Genomic DNA, 16,858 nt, shown 5'->3' on the forward strand with positions numbered 1-16,858 from the left:
GGGGGGGGGGGGGGGGGGGGGGGGGGGGGAAGTATGTGAATGGGTTAGTAGCAACATCATCCAATATTCTAAGATTGCAGATCATATTTAATGTATTCATTTCTTGGGAGGATTGATTAAATACCACCATGATGAAATGCTTAATTTTTCGATAAAAGGATAAGTTGGGAAGATGACTTGTACGAAACTTTTTATTGTATTAAACTATGGGTTTTCCAAATTTGAGTAAGAAGGTGACATCAAAGTATTTCCGTTCAGGTAGAGTTAGTAGAAATGCACCAACCTTAAACCCATTTTCTGTTTCAGAAAATATATTAGATGAAAGATTGTATTTGTTGAAGAAATTTTGAAATCAAAATTGATTTAATTTGTTTTATGTAGTGCAAATAAGGATTTAAAAAATTGAATTTTCAGTAAATTTAATTAACAATCAACCAGAGGCCTTCAAAAGTTTTTGCATTAAAGACTTTAAAATATTTGGGCCGATGGCAGATGGAAAGTTTTAGTTAATGTATCAAATATATCTACAAAAGATCATCACTAGGTTCAAAATCTCTGCAAAGTGTACAAAGTTATAAAATCAACTTTTATGGGCTTCAAAGTTTCATTTTAGTTATTAGAAAAAACTTCAATGTTGTTGTTTGCACATGGCTAAACATGTCCCTCCAAATTTTTTTTTTTACCAAATCACAATCTTTTTCTTGACAAAATATATTAAAAAGAAGTTATTTAAAGCAATGAATTCGTGGGGAAAAAAGATGGCTAGGGTTTCCGTACATGAGGCGATTGTGAGGCGATTTTCAAATCTACTCTTCTAATCTCCTAGTCTTGGTACAGTGAGCCCAATTTCTTGTTCTCTGTTGATGCATTAAGCTCGTTGTGGCTACTATGTAGTTATATCGGTTAGGTTCTCTGTTTAAGATCTTTTCCTCCCTCTAGTTAGAGATTTGGGTTCTACTCTGTATTCTGTCAGAATGAATCGACAAAAAAAGAAAAGGGAACAGTCTCTGATGGAGGAGCTGCGAGATTTAGATCTGCTTGGGGAAGGAGAGACAGTGGAGATTCCAGATCTGGAAACATATGACCTTATTGAGGAGAACTCTAAGAGTATTATAGTTCGTTGTCTTAACCCATCGGCTCATAAGGTGGGCGGCTTGGTTAAGGCTCTCGCTCTGATATGGGGGATGGAAGACATAGTCCGTAAGAGAGGAATTGGAGAGGATAGAGTTCAGTTCATCTTTGATAGTGAAGGCGACCTCTACCAAGTGCTATCAAAAGGCCCATGGTTTGTAAATGGATGGATAGTTACTTTGGAGCAGTGGAAGGCAAATCCGGGTCCTGATTTCCTAAAAACAATCCTTTTTTGGATTCGGATAAAAGGGATTCCGATCCATCTTATTAAGAAGAAGACTGTTGAGGCTATCATTGAACCCTTTGGAAAGGTGGATGCAGTGGAGCTCCATGCGAAAAACTCCTCTTTGTTGGAATATCTAAGAGCTCGAGCTTGGATTAATGCAGATGAACCCCTTCAATTCACCAAAACGGCTCGATTTAAAACAGGAGAAGCGGTGCGAGTAGAGTTGACTTATGAAATGCTCCTGAAAGTCTGTTTTCTTTGCAAGAGACTCACTCATGATCAGAATGGATGCCACTACCATGTCCCTGAGACTTCAAACAGAGGTAGAGGCAGCCAAGGTCCTAGAAGAGGCAACAGAACGAATGAACCAAAGGATCAGAGGAAAGGGAAAAGTATTCTTCAAGGTGTTAAAGTAGTTCCATTAGTTCCACAATCGGACAAGGACTCTCAGTCAAATTCAAGACAGCGCTCTATTCCAGGAAGTCAGAGTAGAAATGTCATGGACCGTCTTCAATGGGCAGGCCAGGCTGGTAAACGGAACGATGATGTACCTCTCCAAATCTGGCGACCAAAAGCCAGATTTGAGACTCAGCCTCAAGGTAGTGATAATCTACCAAAGGAAGGTGATTATCCTGACATAGTAGATCATCCTTCCTCTGTCTCTAAGCGAAGAAGAAGCTCTAGTGGTGGTGACAGAGATGCCAAGAAAGCAAGAAAGGGATCAGGCGAGAGAATTTGGCTTCTCCATCGGTATTTGAAAGATTGGGCTCAATTAAGTACAGAAAAGATCAAAGAAGTAGAGCGTAAAGGATCAAATGAAAAACCAAGTCCTTCCAATTCCGTATTTAAAAGATTGGGATCCCAGGTTTCATCCACCTCTCCATCAGCAAGATCCTAATCTAATCCCTCAGTTCATTCTGCCCAAGTGGCAGCTCATTCGAATCATTCTGCCAACATGGCGGCTCACTCTGATCACTGTTCTTGGAGCAGCTCATCAGTCGAATCAGTCAGTCTCCTCGGAGGCAGCTCACGTCCTCATTCCTCTGGCTCGAAGCCTGGGAACAGCAGTGACAAAAACTTGGAAGAAGGGTTGATGGTTAATTCCAATCCTTCAAACAAATTATGAGGATATTGAGTTGGAACTGTCAGGGGGTGGGGAATACCCCTACAATTCGACATCTAAGGGAAATTCAAGGTCGGTTTTTCCCTGAGATAACATTCCTCTGTGAGACCAAAAAGAAAAGGAGTTACCTAGAAAACGTTGTTGGGCATCTAGGCTATTGTGATCTATATACAGTAGAACCAAAGGGCCTAAGAGGGGGGGTCTAGCATTGATGTGGAAAGAGTCAGTTCATATTCTAATACTACAATCAGATAAAAGATTGATCGATGTGCTAGTCAAATGGCAGGATAAAGACTTTTACCTAACCTGCATTTACGGCGATCATGTTCAAAGTGAAAGGGGGAAACTCTGGGAGAGACTAACAAGAATGGGAATGCTAAGAGATGGTCCCTGGATGTTAACAGGTGACTTCAACGAGCTGGTGAACCCACAGGAGAAACGTGGAGGGCCATTGAGGTCTGATGCATCCTGTAGAGAGTTTAGACAAATGCTATCATCATGTGGATTATGGGAGTTGAAGCACCTAGGATACCAGTTTTCATGGTATGGGAACCGGAATGATGAATTGGTCCAATGTCGATTAGATAGATCGGTTTTAAATCAATCATGGGCGGAGTTGTTCCCCAAAGCTCAGGCTACTTATCTTTCTAAGATCTGCTCAGACCACAGCCCCCTGATAAATGTCCTGGCTGAAGAGGACTGCAGTAGGCGTGCAAACTTCAGATATGATAAGAGATGGATCCAGAGGGAGAGATTTTTGGAGACGGTTTCAGAGTACCTAGGAACTTACCCCTCGGAGGAGGGAACACATATGATGGAGCTAATTGCGAATTGTAGAAAGGAGATTTCAAGGTGGAAAAGGTCCAACAAACCTAACTCAGTTGCAAGACTCCAGGATCTTCAACTCAGATTGGATGTTGCCACCCGACAAGCCTCATTCGATAGGGTTGAGATAGCTCATCTAAAAAAAGTGATCAATCGGGAGTATCTCAATGAAGAACAATTCTGGCAAGATAAATGCAGACTCACCTGGATCCAAAATCGAGACAAGAACAACAAGTTCTTTCATTCTGCAACTAAAAACAGGAGAGCACAAAATCGAATCCACAATTTGTTCGATGAGGAGGGAAAAGAGTGGACCGTTGATGCGCAGATGGGAAAAGTGGCTGAAGCCTATTTTAAAAAGTTGTTTACGTCTGAAGATGTGGGATACCAAATAAAGGAACTGGATGAGGTAAGCCCCTCGATTGAAACCACTATGAATACAATGCTCTTAGCACCAGCGACAGACGAGGAAGTGAAGAAAGTTGTATTTAATATCAATCCCCACAAGTGCCCAGGACCGGATGGTATGATCAGATTCTTTTTCCAACAGTTTTGGGACAAGTTGGGGCCCAAGGTCGTCAGTATGGTGAGGTATTTCTTCATGACTGGTTGCATTGAGGAAGATATGAACAAAACCAACATATGCCTCATCCCCAAGACACTGAAGGCAGAGAGAATGACAGAATTCAGACCCATTAGCCTTTGTAATGTGGTCTTCAAGATCATTGGTAAAGTACTGGCAGCAAGACTGAAGAAAACCTTGCCTACAGTGATCTCTGAAACGCAGGCAGCTTTTGTAGAGGGTCGTCTCATTAGCGAAAATATCTTGATTGCTCACGAACTTCTTCATGCGCTAAGTTCTAAGGTTTTTGACCGAGTGGAATGGCCATTCCTAGAGCAAGCAATGAGGGTTCTAGGTTATGCAGATGAATGGATTAAGCTAGTGATGGCATGTGTGAAATCAGTCAAGTACCAAGTCTTGATAAATGGTGCGGCCTATGGAGAAATAACACCAATAAGAGGACTAAGGCAGGGAGATCCCCTCTTTCCTTATCTTTTTGTGATCTGTACCGAAATGCTGGTGAAGACTCTACAAGTAGCAGAGAGGAAAAGTCAGATCACAGGTCTCAAGGTAGCCAGAAGAGCCCCTCCAATCTCCCATCTCTTATTCGCCGACGATAGCATGTTCTATTGTAAGGAAAACGAAGCAGAATTGAGCCAACTGATCAGAATCATTGAAGAATACAGCTTAGCCTCCAGGCCAAGGGGTGAACTATCAAAAATCTTGTATTCACTTTGGAAAGAATGTGCCACAAGATCGAAGAAGTGGTATTAAACAAAGTCTGGGAATAGAGAAAGAAGGTGGTCAAGGCTTCTACTTGGGGCTTCCGGAATAGACTGAATTTTCTTCAAGAGAGAATGCACACAAAAGTGAATGGTTGGCAGAATATTTTCCTCTCTCCAGGTGGTAAAAAAGTTCTTCTAAAATCGGTGGCCTTAGCCCTCCCAGCCTATACAATGACGTGTTTTAAGCTCCCAAAAACCACTTGTGAGCAGCTAGCTTCGACAATGGCTGATTTTTGGTGGGAGAGAGGGTAAAGGCATCCACTGGAAAGCATGGGAGCATCTCAGTTGGCCCAAAGCGGAGGGTGGATTGGGGTTCAAGGATATTGAACGGTTTAATATAGTATTATTGGGGAAAAAATTATGGAGGATGCTGACCAAACCTGAATCGCTAATGGCACAAATTTACAGAAGTAGGTACTTCAGTAAGTCAGACCCCCTCAATGCTCCACTCGGATCTCGTCCTTCATATTGGAGAAGTATCCACGAGGCTCAGAATATGATAAGGCAGGGATTACGAGCCATAATTGGCACCGGTGAATCCATAAATATCTGGCAACACCAGTGGCTAGGTGCAAAACCAGCTCAAGCGGTGTATTCGACTAGGAATATTCCTCCAGAATTACACCAGACTGTCTCGAGAATCCGAGTAGTTAAAGATCTAATTGAGGATTGTGGAAGAGAATGGAAGCAGGACCTCATTTCCATAATCCTACCAGAGGAAGCTGCTAGAAAGATCCTGCAACTGAGACAAGGGGGAAGGCTAACGAGAGACAGATACGCTTGGGACTACAGCAGATCAGGGCATTACTCAGTCAAGTCTGGCTACTGGGTTCTAAGCGAGATCATCAACAAAAGGAACGAGTTACAAGAGGTTCTCCAACCGAGCTTATCTCCCATATATAAACAAGTCTAGAAAACTGATGTTCCCCCCAAAATCCGTCATTTCCTATGGAAATGCTTGGCCAACTGTCTGTCGGTCTCAAGTAATCTTGCCCACAAACATGTTGCTCGAGATAACTCTTCTTGCAGGTGCTCAAGTAGTAGAGAAACAGTTAACCACCTTCTATTCAAATGCACCTTTTCAAGATTGACATGGGCTTTATCTTCCTTCCCTGTATCCCCTGAGGGAGAATGGTCAGATTCTATTTACCAAAATCTCCATTATGTGCTGAACATCACGGAGTTTCACCCCTAAGGATCCTTACATAGCTCACGCCTGATCTGGGTTCTATGAAGACTTTGGAAAAATAGGAACAGTCTATTATTCCAAGGTAAAGAATTTTCAGCTCTAGAGCTCACTGAGAAGGCGAAGGAAGATGAAGATGAATGGAGGCTTCAAAAACCACCCCAGCAACACACTGAAGCCCACCAAAGCACCAACAGCGCAACAACCTCCTGGATTCCTCCTCCTACAGACTGGATAAAGTGTAACAGTGATGGGGCTTGGAGTGAGAATGGAACAAACACTGGTCTTGGTTGGGTAGTGAGGAATGAGAATGGACAAGTGTTATGGGTGGAAATGAGGGCTATGCCAAGAGTGAACACAGTGCTGGAATCTGAAATCATAGCTCTAAGAAATGCAGTGCTTATGCTCTCCAGATTCAACTATAGGAAGTTGATCTTTGAGTCAGATTCTCAACAACTTGTGTCCATAATGAATGATGGAAGAGATGTCCCGTTCCTTGGGCCAATAATTCAGGACATAAGACAAGCTTTCCAGCACTTTGAAGAGGTGAAGCTGCATTACACACCTCGTGAGAGTAATCAAGTGGCTGACAAAGTTGCGAGAGAGACTATCTCTTTGGAGAATTATGTTTCTCGCATATTTTCTTTAGTGCCAATTTGGTTAAAACAATTAGCGGAATTATAATTTGTGTAAGATTGTGTAAGGATTTAATTACTATCCTTTGGTGAATGAAGAGTAGATGTTGAGCCAAAAAAAAAAAAGCAATGAATTCGAAAAAGGTATATATCACACGAAGCATGGAGGCACCTTTAACCAAAAAGATAATATTTTTTGGAGAATTGGCAAGAATGACTTAAAAAAAACCCAAAATTAACTAATTGACTACTCTAACCATAAACCTACTATATATTCTGTATAATATACAATATAGACATATTTATCCCTACTATACCAACAACTTCTTCCACTACAAACCACACCCCCTGCTTCCTAACAACCACTTTCTATTACCATCACACCAACTCCGACCGCCGGCCCACCGCCGGCCCACCGCAGGTCCACCGCCGGCCCACCGCCGGCCCACCGCCGAACCACACGCCAGACTATCGCCGGACCACATGCCGGACCACCTCCAGCCCACCGCCAGCCCACCGCCAGCCCACCGCCGGCCTACCGCCGAACCACATGCCGGACCATCGCCAAACCACCGCCTGACCATCGTCGGACCACCGCCTAACCATCGCCAAACCACCGCCTGACCATCGTCGGACCACCACCGGACCATCGCCGGACCACCGTCTAGCACCACAGCCGTTCACCTCATCCACTACTACCCTTAAATCATAAAACCCAAAAAGGTAATTTGCTCAACCCTTACTCTTTTTTTTGACAATCACTCAACCCTTACTCTTAAATTTCAAATTTTTTCAATAGTTATATTATTTATTAGTTCTTTTTTTGGTTACTCACCTAATTCACCCATATTTTTTTTCCTTTAAAAAAAAAAACCTTTTCGAATTTTCCGGTGACGAAAACGTGAAAACCAAAAGCCACACAGACTCAGTTCACATTCACACACACTCTCACTTCCCCCAAAATCCATTTCAAAAAAAAAAAAAAATGTGTTCTTCGAAAACCCTAACACACCTCATCTCCACCGTCGTGATTCTTCTAATCACAACAACAACCAGTTTCCACAACGCCGTAGCCTTAGGCGGAGACGTCGTCGGAGGAGGAGGTTCAAACACAAACCATATATATTCCCCGTGCTCCGACACCAAAATCCAAAGATCCGATGGATTCACATTCGGAATCGCATTCTCCTCTCGTCCTTCTTTCTTCCTTAATCAAACAGTTCTTCTCTCTCCCTGTGACCGTCGTCTCACTCTCGCCGCCATGAATTCACAGCTCTCTATCTTCCGTCCTAAGGTCGATGAGATCTCTCTCCTCTCCATCAACACCTCCGCTTTTTTCCCGGTAACAACACCAAAAAAAACAAAAAAAAAAAATCTGAGTTCGTCATTTTTTTTTCGTTTATTAAAATAAAATCGAATTAGTTTAGTGAGTCAGATTAGGAAAATGTGAATTTAGTTTGACTTTGGTTTCTTTGAAAGATTTAGTGTTGACTTTACTCTAATTACATGTCTTGTCTACTTATAGTAAAAATGTTAGGTACAGACAGTATATGTCTAATCATTATTATGCAAATGTATCTTCAGGACAACTATGGTGGATATATGGTGGCGTTTGCGGGTCGGAAATACGCGGCGAGGTCTATACCGGCTTTTATTGCTAACAGTACTTTCATCGTTACCAGTTTTACTTTGGTAAGAAAGAAACCCTTTTTTATTTTTTTTTTGTTACCATGACTGAAGAATCTGAATTATATAACCTTGTTAATTTTATGGTGTTTGAAGGTGATGGAGTTTCAGAAAGGTAGGCTTCAAAATCTGTATTGGAAGAGAGACGGGTGTGCGTCTTGCAAAGGGAATCAGAATTTTGTGTGTCTCAACAGGCAGGATTGTGCGATTAGAACGCCGAGCTGTAAAGTTCGGGGAGGTACGGTGGACTGTAGTCTCGGGATCCAGCTTGCGTTTTCCGGCACTGATAAACACTTGAGGGTTCTCAACTCGTGGTATGAAGTTGAGAATCTTAAGCAGTATTCTCTTTATGGTCTGTATTCGAACCTCAAGAGCTCTCTTACCAGTCAGTTCAACAATTTCTTTTGAGCTTCTTGAGGAGTTCTGTATTTGTTTGTTTGTTTGTTTGTACCACGTAAGTTAACCTCTTTGGTGATTCACTCTAATGGTTTATGAAATGTAACACGAAACTGCAGCAAGCGGAATGTTCCTATTCTGGTCAAATCTGGCTTGCTTCAACCAACTTGTTTTCAGAGTTAGTCAAGAGTCGATCTTAATAGTTATCTCAGTTTATAACCATACTTCAACTCAGATATGTAAAAGCAATATACGTGTATTCGCAAAGTGAAATGTGTGTTCTCTTCTCTATGAAACCCGCAGCTTTCAACACAAAACTCTGGCAGCTGTATTATATACCAAGACAATTAAGACTAGTAGTTCTGTAGTATTACAGGACTGATTCCTATGACAGCACTTCATTTATCTTCTCAGGAACTCTGTCAATTGTTTACCAGCATCACCTTGGGCTGTGTTTGCCTCATCTTGTGGCGTTTCTGATCCCACCGTAATTACACAAGTATATCCTTGAATCAAGACACTGAATATGTGCTTCTCCTTGATTGCTTTATTCTATTAAACTATGTTGATGAAGCAAGATTGGTGACACCGAAGTAAAGAGTCTTCTGGTTGAAAGCATTTATGGCATAGTCAACCTGAAGGTGGCCCAATGGAGACTTGAACCGTAGCCCATACCCGAATCCATACCCAAACCCCGGCTTCCCTTGTCTCAGCGAAGGGTTTCCTGAAACCAATTCCGTAACAGCTTTATCATTTCCATGTCCCAACAACTTCTTTATGGGTCTTGTTCAAAGCAGGCAGAGTGCACTTACCGGGGACAAGGCGGCTTGAGCCTAGGTCCGTTCCACAATCCAAGAAGATGGTCCCTTCTGTCATCTCGTTCTGTACACAAAAGGAACCAAAGCTCAATGAAAGCTTAACAGGAGAAACCATTTGATAATTCTGAAGACCAAATCAATAGCTCCACGTACCAAAGGCAACGCCAATTCTGTATTAGCAACAAGGCATGACCGCCCTGATCCAACAGCACCCTCACCATATCCCCGAACACTGCCTAGCCCACCAATGGCAAATGCTTGATAAGGTGCCATGTCTCCTACAATTGAACCACCTGTCAAGCTGTCACAGAAGAGGTAAGAACCACAGCAAAACTAGGATATCTATATGTTCAGTTGTTTAGACAGAGTATGTAAGATTATGTCAGTACCTTGCTAAGAGAAAAGCTGGTCCCAACCTGACACCTTTTGATGCAACAAACTTGAACCGGTTGAAGATAAGCCACTTGGACACAACCGGAATACCTTGTTCTATTTGCATGGTGAACTGAATATGCGAGAAACCAGTATGAAAGAACAGAAAAGTTGAGAAACCAGTGTAAAATGACTACGCGATTTGCCTAGGCTATGAAACAGAAATGAGTTTCTTACATGAGAAAGACCTTGGTCGGTAGCCTTTGCAAACCGGGATTCTTGCTTTAAAACTACCATACTGTCATGTGTATTTCCACTGCATAGCAAAGAATTCTGTACGATGTAAATATCAGTTTTATGCTAGCGCTTAAGGAAACAAACCAAGGCAAGAGATATTTAATATCACCTGCATGTTATAGGAAATCCATCCAGATCTCTGGTTATCGCGCGTCCGTCATCGTTAATTGGACGCACATGCTGCACCAATGGAGAATATTACTCTTTTACAGCGAAGCGAAACAGTAAAAAGAAGAACACTATTTGTTCTACAATGTCTGAAGAAGGTAATGTGCGGGTACCTCAAACTTTACACTGGTTGTGCTGCTCCACTTTGAACTTGCAGGCTCGCTCAAGTCTAAACCAACAGCTAATTTAGAAAGATTTACACCTCCACTCCCTGACCGAGAAAAATTGTCAACTGGGGTGCCGTGTACCCCTATCTCGGGTGAAAGACAATGCTGTACCAGATTACCAAAATTTGAATGTATTAACCATATCAGAACATGGAAAATTCACTTTCTAAGATAGCTTCATAGATCAGTCACAAAACAAAATAAAAAGAATTGAGTACCTGTATGAAGAAGCACTGTTGTGGTCGCCATTCAGGTCTAGGTCTCCTAAAAGCCACCAATACATTAGAATCATACAACCCTTTATCCCATGATACATCAAGCTTCTCGCTTCCTCCAAACAAATTTGGATGTTTGATACAGAGGCTGCAACAAACAGACCCAAATAAAACACTTGACTCAAAAAGAAAGATATGAGCATTTCAGTTCTGCAGATTGTACAAACTGTAAGTTGTAGCATAAAATCACAAAACTTGCCTGCCAATCACTAGAGAAAGAGGACTGCTAGTATCCCTGTTCAAACAGCAACAAAATGAAGTTAAGTACCGTTCGAAGAAGCTAAAGAGGTACAAGTTTCATGAGTATTGGTTAAAAATGGATGATGGGAGCAAACCTGAAAGCAGGAAACATTAAAGAAGTACAAAGCTTGTGAGTGAAATCCACATTGACATCAATCTTGGCTGCAATCAACAACAACAAAAATTCACAAATTGACACTGCCGATCGAAAACCATTTATCAAAAAACCTTCACATATCAAATCAATCCTATCCCACAATGATGATCAGTAACAAAAAGGTTTAGAAGGTGATTCCTTTACAAACAACCAATGTATCTCTTTATGGAAGCCACAACATCAAATCAATCCGATCTTAAGATTACATGACATTCAAAAGTGAGACCAAACCCACATGATGGTTGATAACAAAAGTGGCAGAAACTGTTTACTCATGCCACACTTATACACATAACACTATTGCATATGAAATGAGTCAAAGCCCCTCCAAAATTTATTGGTTGTTGTGAAATTTACAATCAAATTTCAGCAGATTATCACATTAATACTGATCCAAAAACACGAAATTTTGAAAGAGATGGGTTTAGAAAAAGATAAGAGTGATGACCTCTACCAGCGTGGATGCTCTTCTGAGCTCCCATGGCGATGGAATAAGAGAAGAATCAACCATAAAGAGAACCCAAAACAGGAATTGGCATTAGACAAGCAATGCCCAGAAAGAAAAGGAGGAATCTTTGGTTTTCCTCTTTCTTCTTCTTCTTCTTCTTCGCGAGTGATTGTGCAGAGAGGTAAAGGATTTGTTTTTGATGCTTAGGAGTTTTGGATATTTTAGAGAAGAAGCTTTTAAGTTTGGGTTTTATCTCTTTCGTCTCTCTTTTTAATTCCTTTTGGGCTTCATGCACGTGGGCCGTATCTACAACTATCCAAATCATATAATATGGAAAAAATGTAAAAAATAAAAATAAATAGTTATTCTATCACTAATCCAATTCCTGTAAAGTCCTACTAACTTTATAAAGTGTAAAAAATTATATTGTCATGATATTGATTTTAAGACAAATGTTTAATTTTCATTAAAAATAAAACTGTTATTTTAATATTAGACTAATAAAATCTTTTAAATAATTAATTATTAGTTTCCAAAATATATATATATATATTATCTTTCTCTAATTAATTATGGACAAAAATTACTTATTAATTTTAAAAATTGTAAACTAATCAGAATTTTAAAAACTAAGATTTATTTTTTAATATATACAATATAATTATTTTTAGTAACTATATTTAGAAGAATTTGTTAAAGATTTTAAATTATGATTCTCCTATCATTCTTTTTTTATTTACAAAATTTTTTTGACTTCCGTAAAAAACTATATATATATATATTGGTATCAGTTAGACTAGCTATATTCATTTTGTGACTAAAATTTGGCTACTTTGGCTAGGCATCAACTTAAACTGAATGGAAGATACCAAAAAGCTCCTAAACAAATAAGAACCTAATAAACTCTGAAACGTAACTACAATTTCTATAAATATACCACCTTCATGTTAGAAAAATAATAATAATAATAATAATTAAATTGTAACTAATATGACGTAAACAGTAAACCATATTTTTATTTTTAGTCGATTGTTATACCTCTTTAGTATTAACAGGGAAGGGAAACAAAAACAAATTAACGAAAGAAACAAATATATACATGAGAACAAAGGAGCACCTTTCGATCCGAACTGTTATTCCTCTATTTAGTTCACCAACTAAGTAACAATAACGTATTAAACGAGAAAAAAAAAACGTTTTGAGAGAAAAATTGTATACATAATAAACTCCAAAAGTTGTAACTTGAAAGATAAGGTAACTCAAATAATATCAAAACACAAGAACTCAAAGATAACGAAGATGAATCCCAAAACCCTAGTTACAAATTTTCTCATCCTTGTCCTTGTACAAATCTCAAACTTATCGTTAGAGGTAAACTCGTTACGTGCGTACCACAAGAAGGACTATACATCAGAGTATAAGGTACGGCCAAATACGCTTGTACGAATGGTCATCACCAACGATCTATTCGGTCTAAAGAATGGAAACGCGGGATTTGTATGCGCAAAGGGTGGCAATAAGGTATGGAAGAAGAGCAAACCAGGAGACCGGTACGTCGTGGTTGAGTTTAAGTATGACGGTAAGAACAGGCACACCTTCACGTATTGCCATCTTCGTTCTACTTTTGGGTTTGTCAACTTCCCGGTCAGCGTTCATCCAGACACCTCTGCTCAGTGTTATCCTAGCTACGTATGTGGTTATTCCGTTCGAAAAGATGGGGTTTTTTACAAGCCTGAGAAGAAGCTTTATCCATGGAAGAAGCATGAATAATTTAAGATCGTATTGACATATTGAGTATACATTGTAACTTATGGGTGAAACATGTTGTATAAAAACATTTATTTTTTTCCTTTTTGTAACGTATAATTTACTTTCAAACAATGATTATCTTTGTTTGTTCTATTGTATATGATTTGGAGCTTAATTAAGGTAACCTAGCAAAATTACTTCAAAAATACTCAAGCTGTCAAATATAAATTAGTTAATCATATTATCTAAAACTAGTTTAATCTTTAAATTAAAATTAAAAATAATATAATGTTTTGATAATGCATATTTTAGAGTTTTCAAAAATTTTACTATATGAAAATTTATTATTTAGTTGAGGATCCAGAAAATAATTAATTTTGTTCTTGTCAAAAATGTATTTTCAAAATAATTAACCCAACCTTCGTGTGTGTAGTATTTCTTGCTTTGTTCTAACAAACTAAAAGAATAAACATTTTCATGTCAATACCATTTTCCGATTAGATGATACTAACTGTGTCTTCATTGATTTATTTTAGAATCACGAAGTCTTTAACAAAACACACCTGCAACTTCTATCTATATCAAGATTAATATATATATCCTTGATCTTTCCTCTCATCCGCAGAATTTTTATCACCAGTCACTATGACTCTGATCTATGCTCATTGTTTGGTTCACTTGCAGTGTTGTATTTTGAGCTATTTGAGGCAATGCCTTGTATAAATGTTGGCTACGCTCATTTGACAATGGTTTTATATTGTCTTATATTTTATTTCCCATCACAAACAGCTGCCATTAGCAAACTTTGCTACTCTGATCAAACAACACATCTCTTTGAAATAGGGCGGTTACACGTTTTTTTTCTCAGGCAAATAAACTATATAGATTAACATTTACAAAATACATAAACATTTCTAAACAAATACAAGAAAATTGTTACAACTTTAATAAAGGAGAAGAGAACAACCATGCTATCTTTAGAATAATAGGTTAATAGAGACATATATATATATAATATATTATGTTCTTTCCTCACATACTTTATGGCTAGTAACATGTAGCTGAGACTCCAAAATGCATTTAACATTATATTATTTAAAGCGAAGAAACTAAATGTCTTTAGAAATGTTTCTAGAACTTGTGAAAAATTAAAATATTTGATGGTTCCCAAGAAAATTCTCTATGTTCATCGTGATATATCATATATCTGTTAGTTTCTCTCCCATGATTACACTTTTAAGATGACGATAATATTGGATTTGTGAAAGTTTGAACATGCTATTATTAATATATAAAAGGTTAGGTCAATACACTAATTACCAATTAGTTTTTAGTAGCAAACCCAAGATAAACCTAAATTTAATGTGGTATTAGAGCCCATGTTTTAAGTTCTGGTGGACCTAGAAAAATGCATACGAACATACATCTTGTTAACCCAAGTAAGGGGGGCCAAGAATAGGTTTATTATCGGTCAAGTGAGATCGGTTCGAGATGCAATTATCATCTCGAACAGGCGTGTTAATATCCCACATGTGGTCTTTGATTTGAATGGGAGATTGTTGGATACAATCCAAGTCCCACATCGCAAGTTTGAAGAGACTATTGTTGATATATAAAGGTTAGGGCCAATCCACTAATTACCAATTGGTTTTTAGTACAAAGCCCGAGATAAACCCAAATTTAACAAATAAATGACAAAAAAAATTAATATAAAATTTTTACCAAATTTTTATATTTCTATTACAATTTTTCTTTATTACAAAATTTAGATATTTCAATTTTCTATTATATTAAATTCATTTGCTTTTGAAAATTAGAAAAATAAATTAAAATGTAATTCATTAAATTACATGACCAATGTTCCTACCAAAAAAATATGACCAATAATTGTTCTAAATTTTTACTACAAATCTACACAATATGCTGAAATTAATATAAAACAATTTAATATATATAGCATTTACAATTAACTATACAATACTATATATAATATGTTTTTCTATGATATCTAATTAGATTATTTGTTTTAAAAATGAACCATTTTCCGAGATAATACATTTAAAACAACAAAATAATTTTCCTATAATTATAATCATTATATTTAAATTCAAATATTAAGCTTTGGCAAGTCGCCAATATATAGTCAAATTCAATAATTTATATTACTTTACTGATATTAATAATATTAATAGAATAAAATTCAAGTTAAATTTAAATATATAGTTTAACTTGTGCATGGAAAGGGTTCTTATAAAATAAAATCTTTATCTTCACTGAAAAAATGTTTATTTTTATATAATGATTAGCTCTTAACAAAATGTACAATGATTAATTTTGTTCTATAATTTATATTTAAAAATTTTTATTTATGGTTAAAGAAACGAGCGGTTTCTTTTCAGCGATCCAACACAACCTTTCGTAATCTTAACCGTTTCCGACCGGCGTCGGTTTTTCCGGCGTCGGTCGGCCTTCCCTACCCTCTAGACTTACCATGTTTCTCTTTTGTTAAGTTTTTAGATAGTCAATAATGGCAAATCGTGGTTTTCAAACTTACGTCTTTGGCCTCCTAGCAATGATGGTGTTACATGGTCTAAGTCCGGTGGCTTCAATTCAGGCTTTGATCTCGTTGATGGCTCCATTGTTGGATAGGGAAAAACATCCAATCAACCAGTTTTCACCAATCGATCCGAACGATGCTGATTCAAGCCATCCCCAGATTGGTTTCTTCTTTGTAATTTCAGTTTGGTGGAATCGTGATGTCCTTCCTTGTAGAAGGTTTGTTTCCGGTGAGTTAATCCTTTTCCGGTGGAATGTCCGATTATCAATCGGTGAGTGTCTCCCTACCTATAGGTACAGAATTTTCATTTGGGTTTTTGATCCTGGAATCAACAATTTCATCACGGTGGCTGAAGGATATAGTCTTCCAATGGATCGAATCTGAAAAATTTCATTCATATCGTGATGGGACTTCACATTTTATCGGGCTTGAATCTGAACTTTTCTGCACCAATTGGGGATGAGCGTGTTTATTTTGATTTTGTGGATGGTCTCCTTGTTGAGTTTGTGGATGGTCTCCTTGTTGAGTTTGTGGTTTTAACACAAACTGTTTTTCAAGATAGTGAGAGATACACAACGGAATTGATTGACAAAAATGGTATGGGCACTTTTACTAATAGACGAATACGACTTAATTTAATGATCAGGAGACAGAACTTATGTTCTCTCATCAACAATCTTCTTATGGAGTTTCAAGTCGACAATGTGACTAGAAGAAAGAAAGTCACATGTGTAAACAAGCCAAAACACAAATGTGTCCACACTCCTCTTGGTTTTATACTAGGTGGAGACGAAGATGAAGGACTTTCAAATAGTCTTAGGAGACATTGGAGACATCGTACACTATGGAAACAACCATGGATAATAAGACAACGGATTTCTCTAAATGATCATAGAGAATCCTTGCCGCAATTATCAAGTATATCGATCTCAAGAAGGCAACAAGATCTAGAATCATTTCCAGCAACATTAGATCTATGTTTCTTAATTAAAGTAATGTCAATGACATTTTGGAGTTTCAGCACCAAGCTGATAGCCAATAAAAAGTGTGTGAAG

General features: G+C 38.2%; 4 protein-coding genes across 4 annotated transcripts; 3 read left to right on the forward strand and 1 right to left on the reverse strand.

Annotated features, from left to right (window-relative positions):
* LOC104783743 lies at positions 5,044-6,522 on the forward strand. The gene is made up of 3 exons (XM_010508860.1): positions 5,044-5,513; positions 5,682-5,786; positions 5,904-6,522. The coding sequence occupies exons 1-3, from the start codon at positions 5,044-5,046 to the stop codon at positions 6,520-6,522; spliced, it is 1,194 nt and encodes a 397-aa protein (XP_010507162.1).
* On the forward strand, positions 7,321-8,691 carry LOC104780270. Its single transcript, XM_010504770.2, has 3 exons — positions 7,321-7,815; positions 8,058-8,165; positions 8,256-8,691. Exons 1-3 carry the CDS (start codon positions 7,459-7,461, stop codon positions 8,565-8,567), a joined length of 777 nt encoding a protein of 258 aa, XP_010503072.1. The 5' UTR covers positions 7,321-7,458; the 3' UTR covers positions 8,568-8,691.
* Positions 8,796-11,701, reverse strand: LOC104780271 (outer envelope protein 80, chloroplastic-like). Its single transcript, XM_010504772.2, has 11 exons — positions 11,498-11,701; positions 10,988-11,054; positions 10,852-10,887; positions 10,596-10,740; positions 10,324-10,482; positions 10,152-10,222; positions 9,983-10,061; positions 9,763-9,878; positions 9,527-9,674; positions 9,368-9,437; positions 8,796-9,279 (listed from the first exon to the last, which is right to left on the reverse strand). Exons 1-11 carry the CDS (start codon positions 11,529-11,531, stop codon positions 9,116-9,118), a joined length of 1,089 nt encoding a protein of 362 aa, XP_010503074.1. The 5' UTR covers positions 11,532-11,701; the 3' UTR covers positions 8,796-9,115.
* On the forward strand, positions 12,797-13,267 carry LOC104783744. The gene has a single exon (XM_010508861.1). The coding sequence runs from the start codon at positions 12,797-12,799 to the stop codon at positions 13,265-13,267; it is 471 nt and encodes a 156-aa protein (XP_010507163.1).

This window comes from Camelina sativa, chromosome 4 (genome assembly GCF_000633955.1).
Source record: "Camelina sativa cultivar DH55 chromosome 4, Cs, whole genome shotgun sequence".
Taxonomy (NCBI): Eukaryota; Viridiplantae; Streptophyta; class Magnoliopsida; order Brassicales; family Brassicaceae; genus Camelina; species Camelina sativa.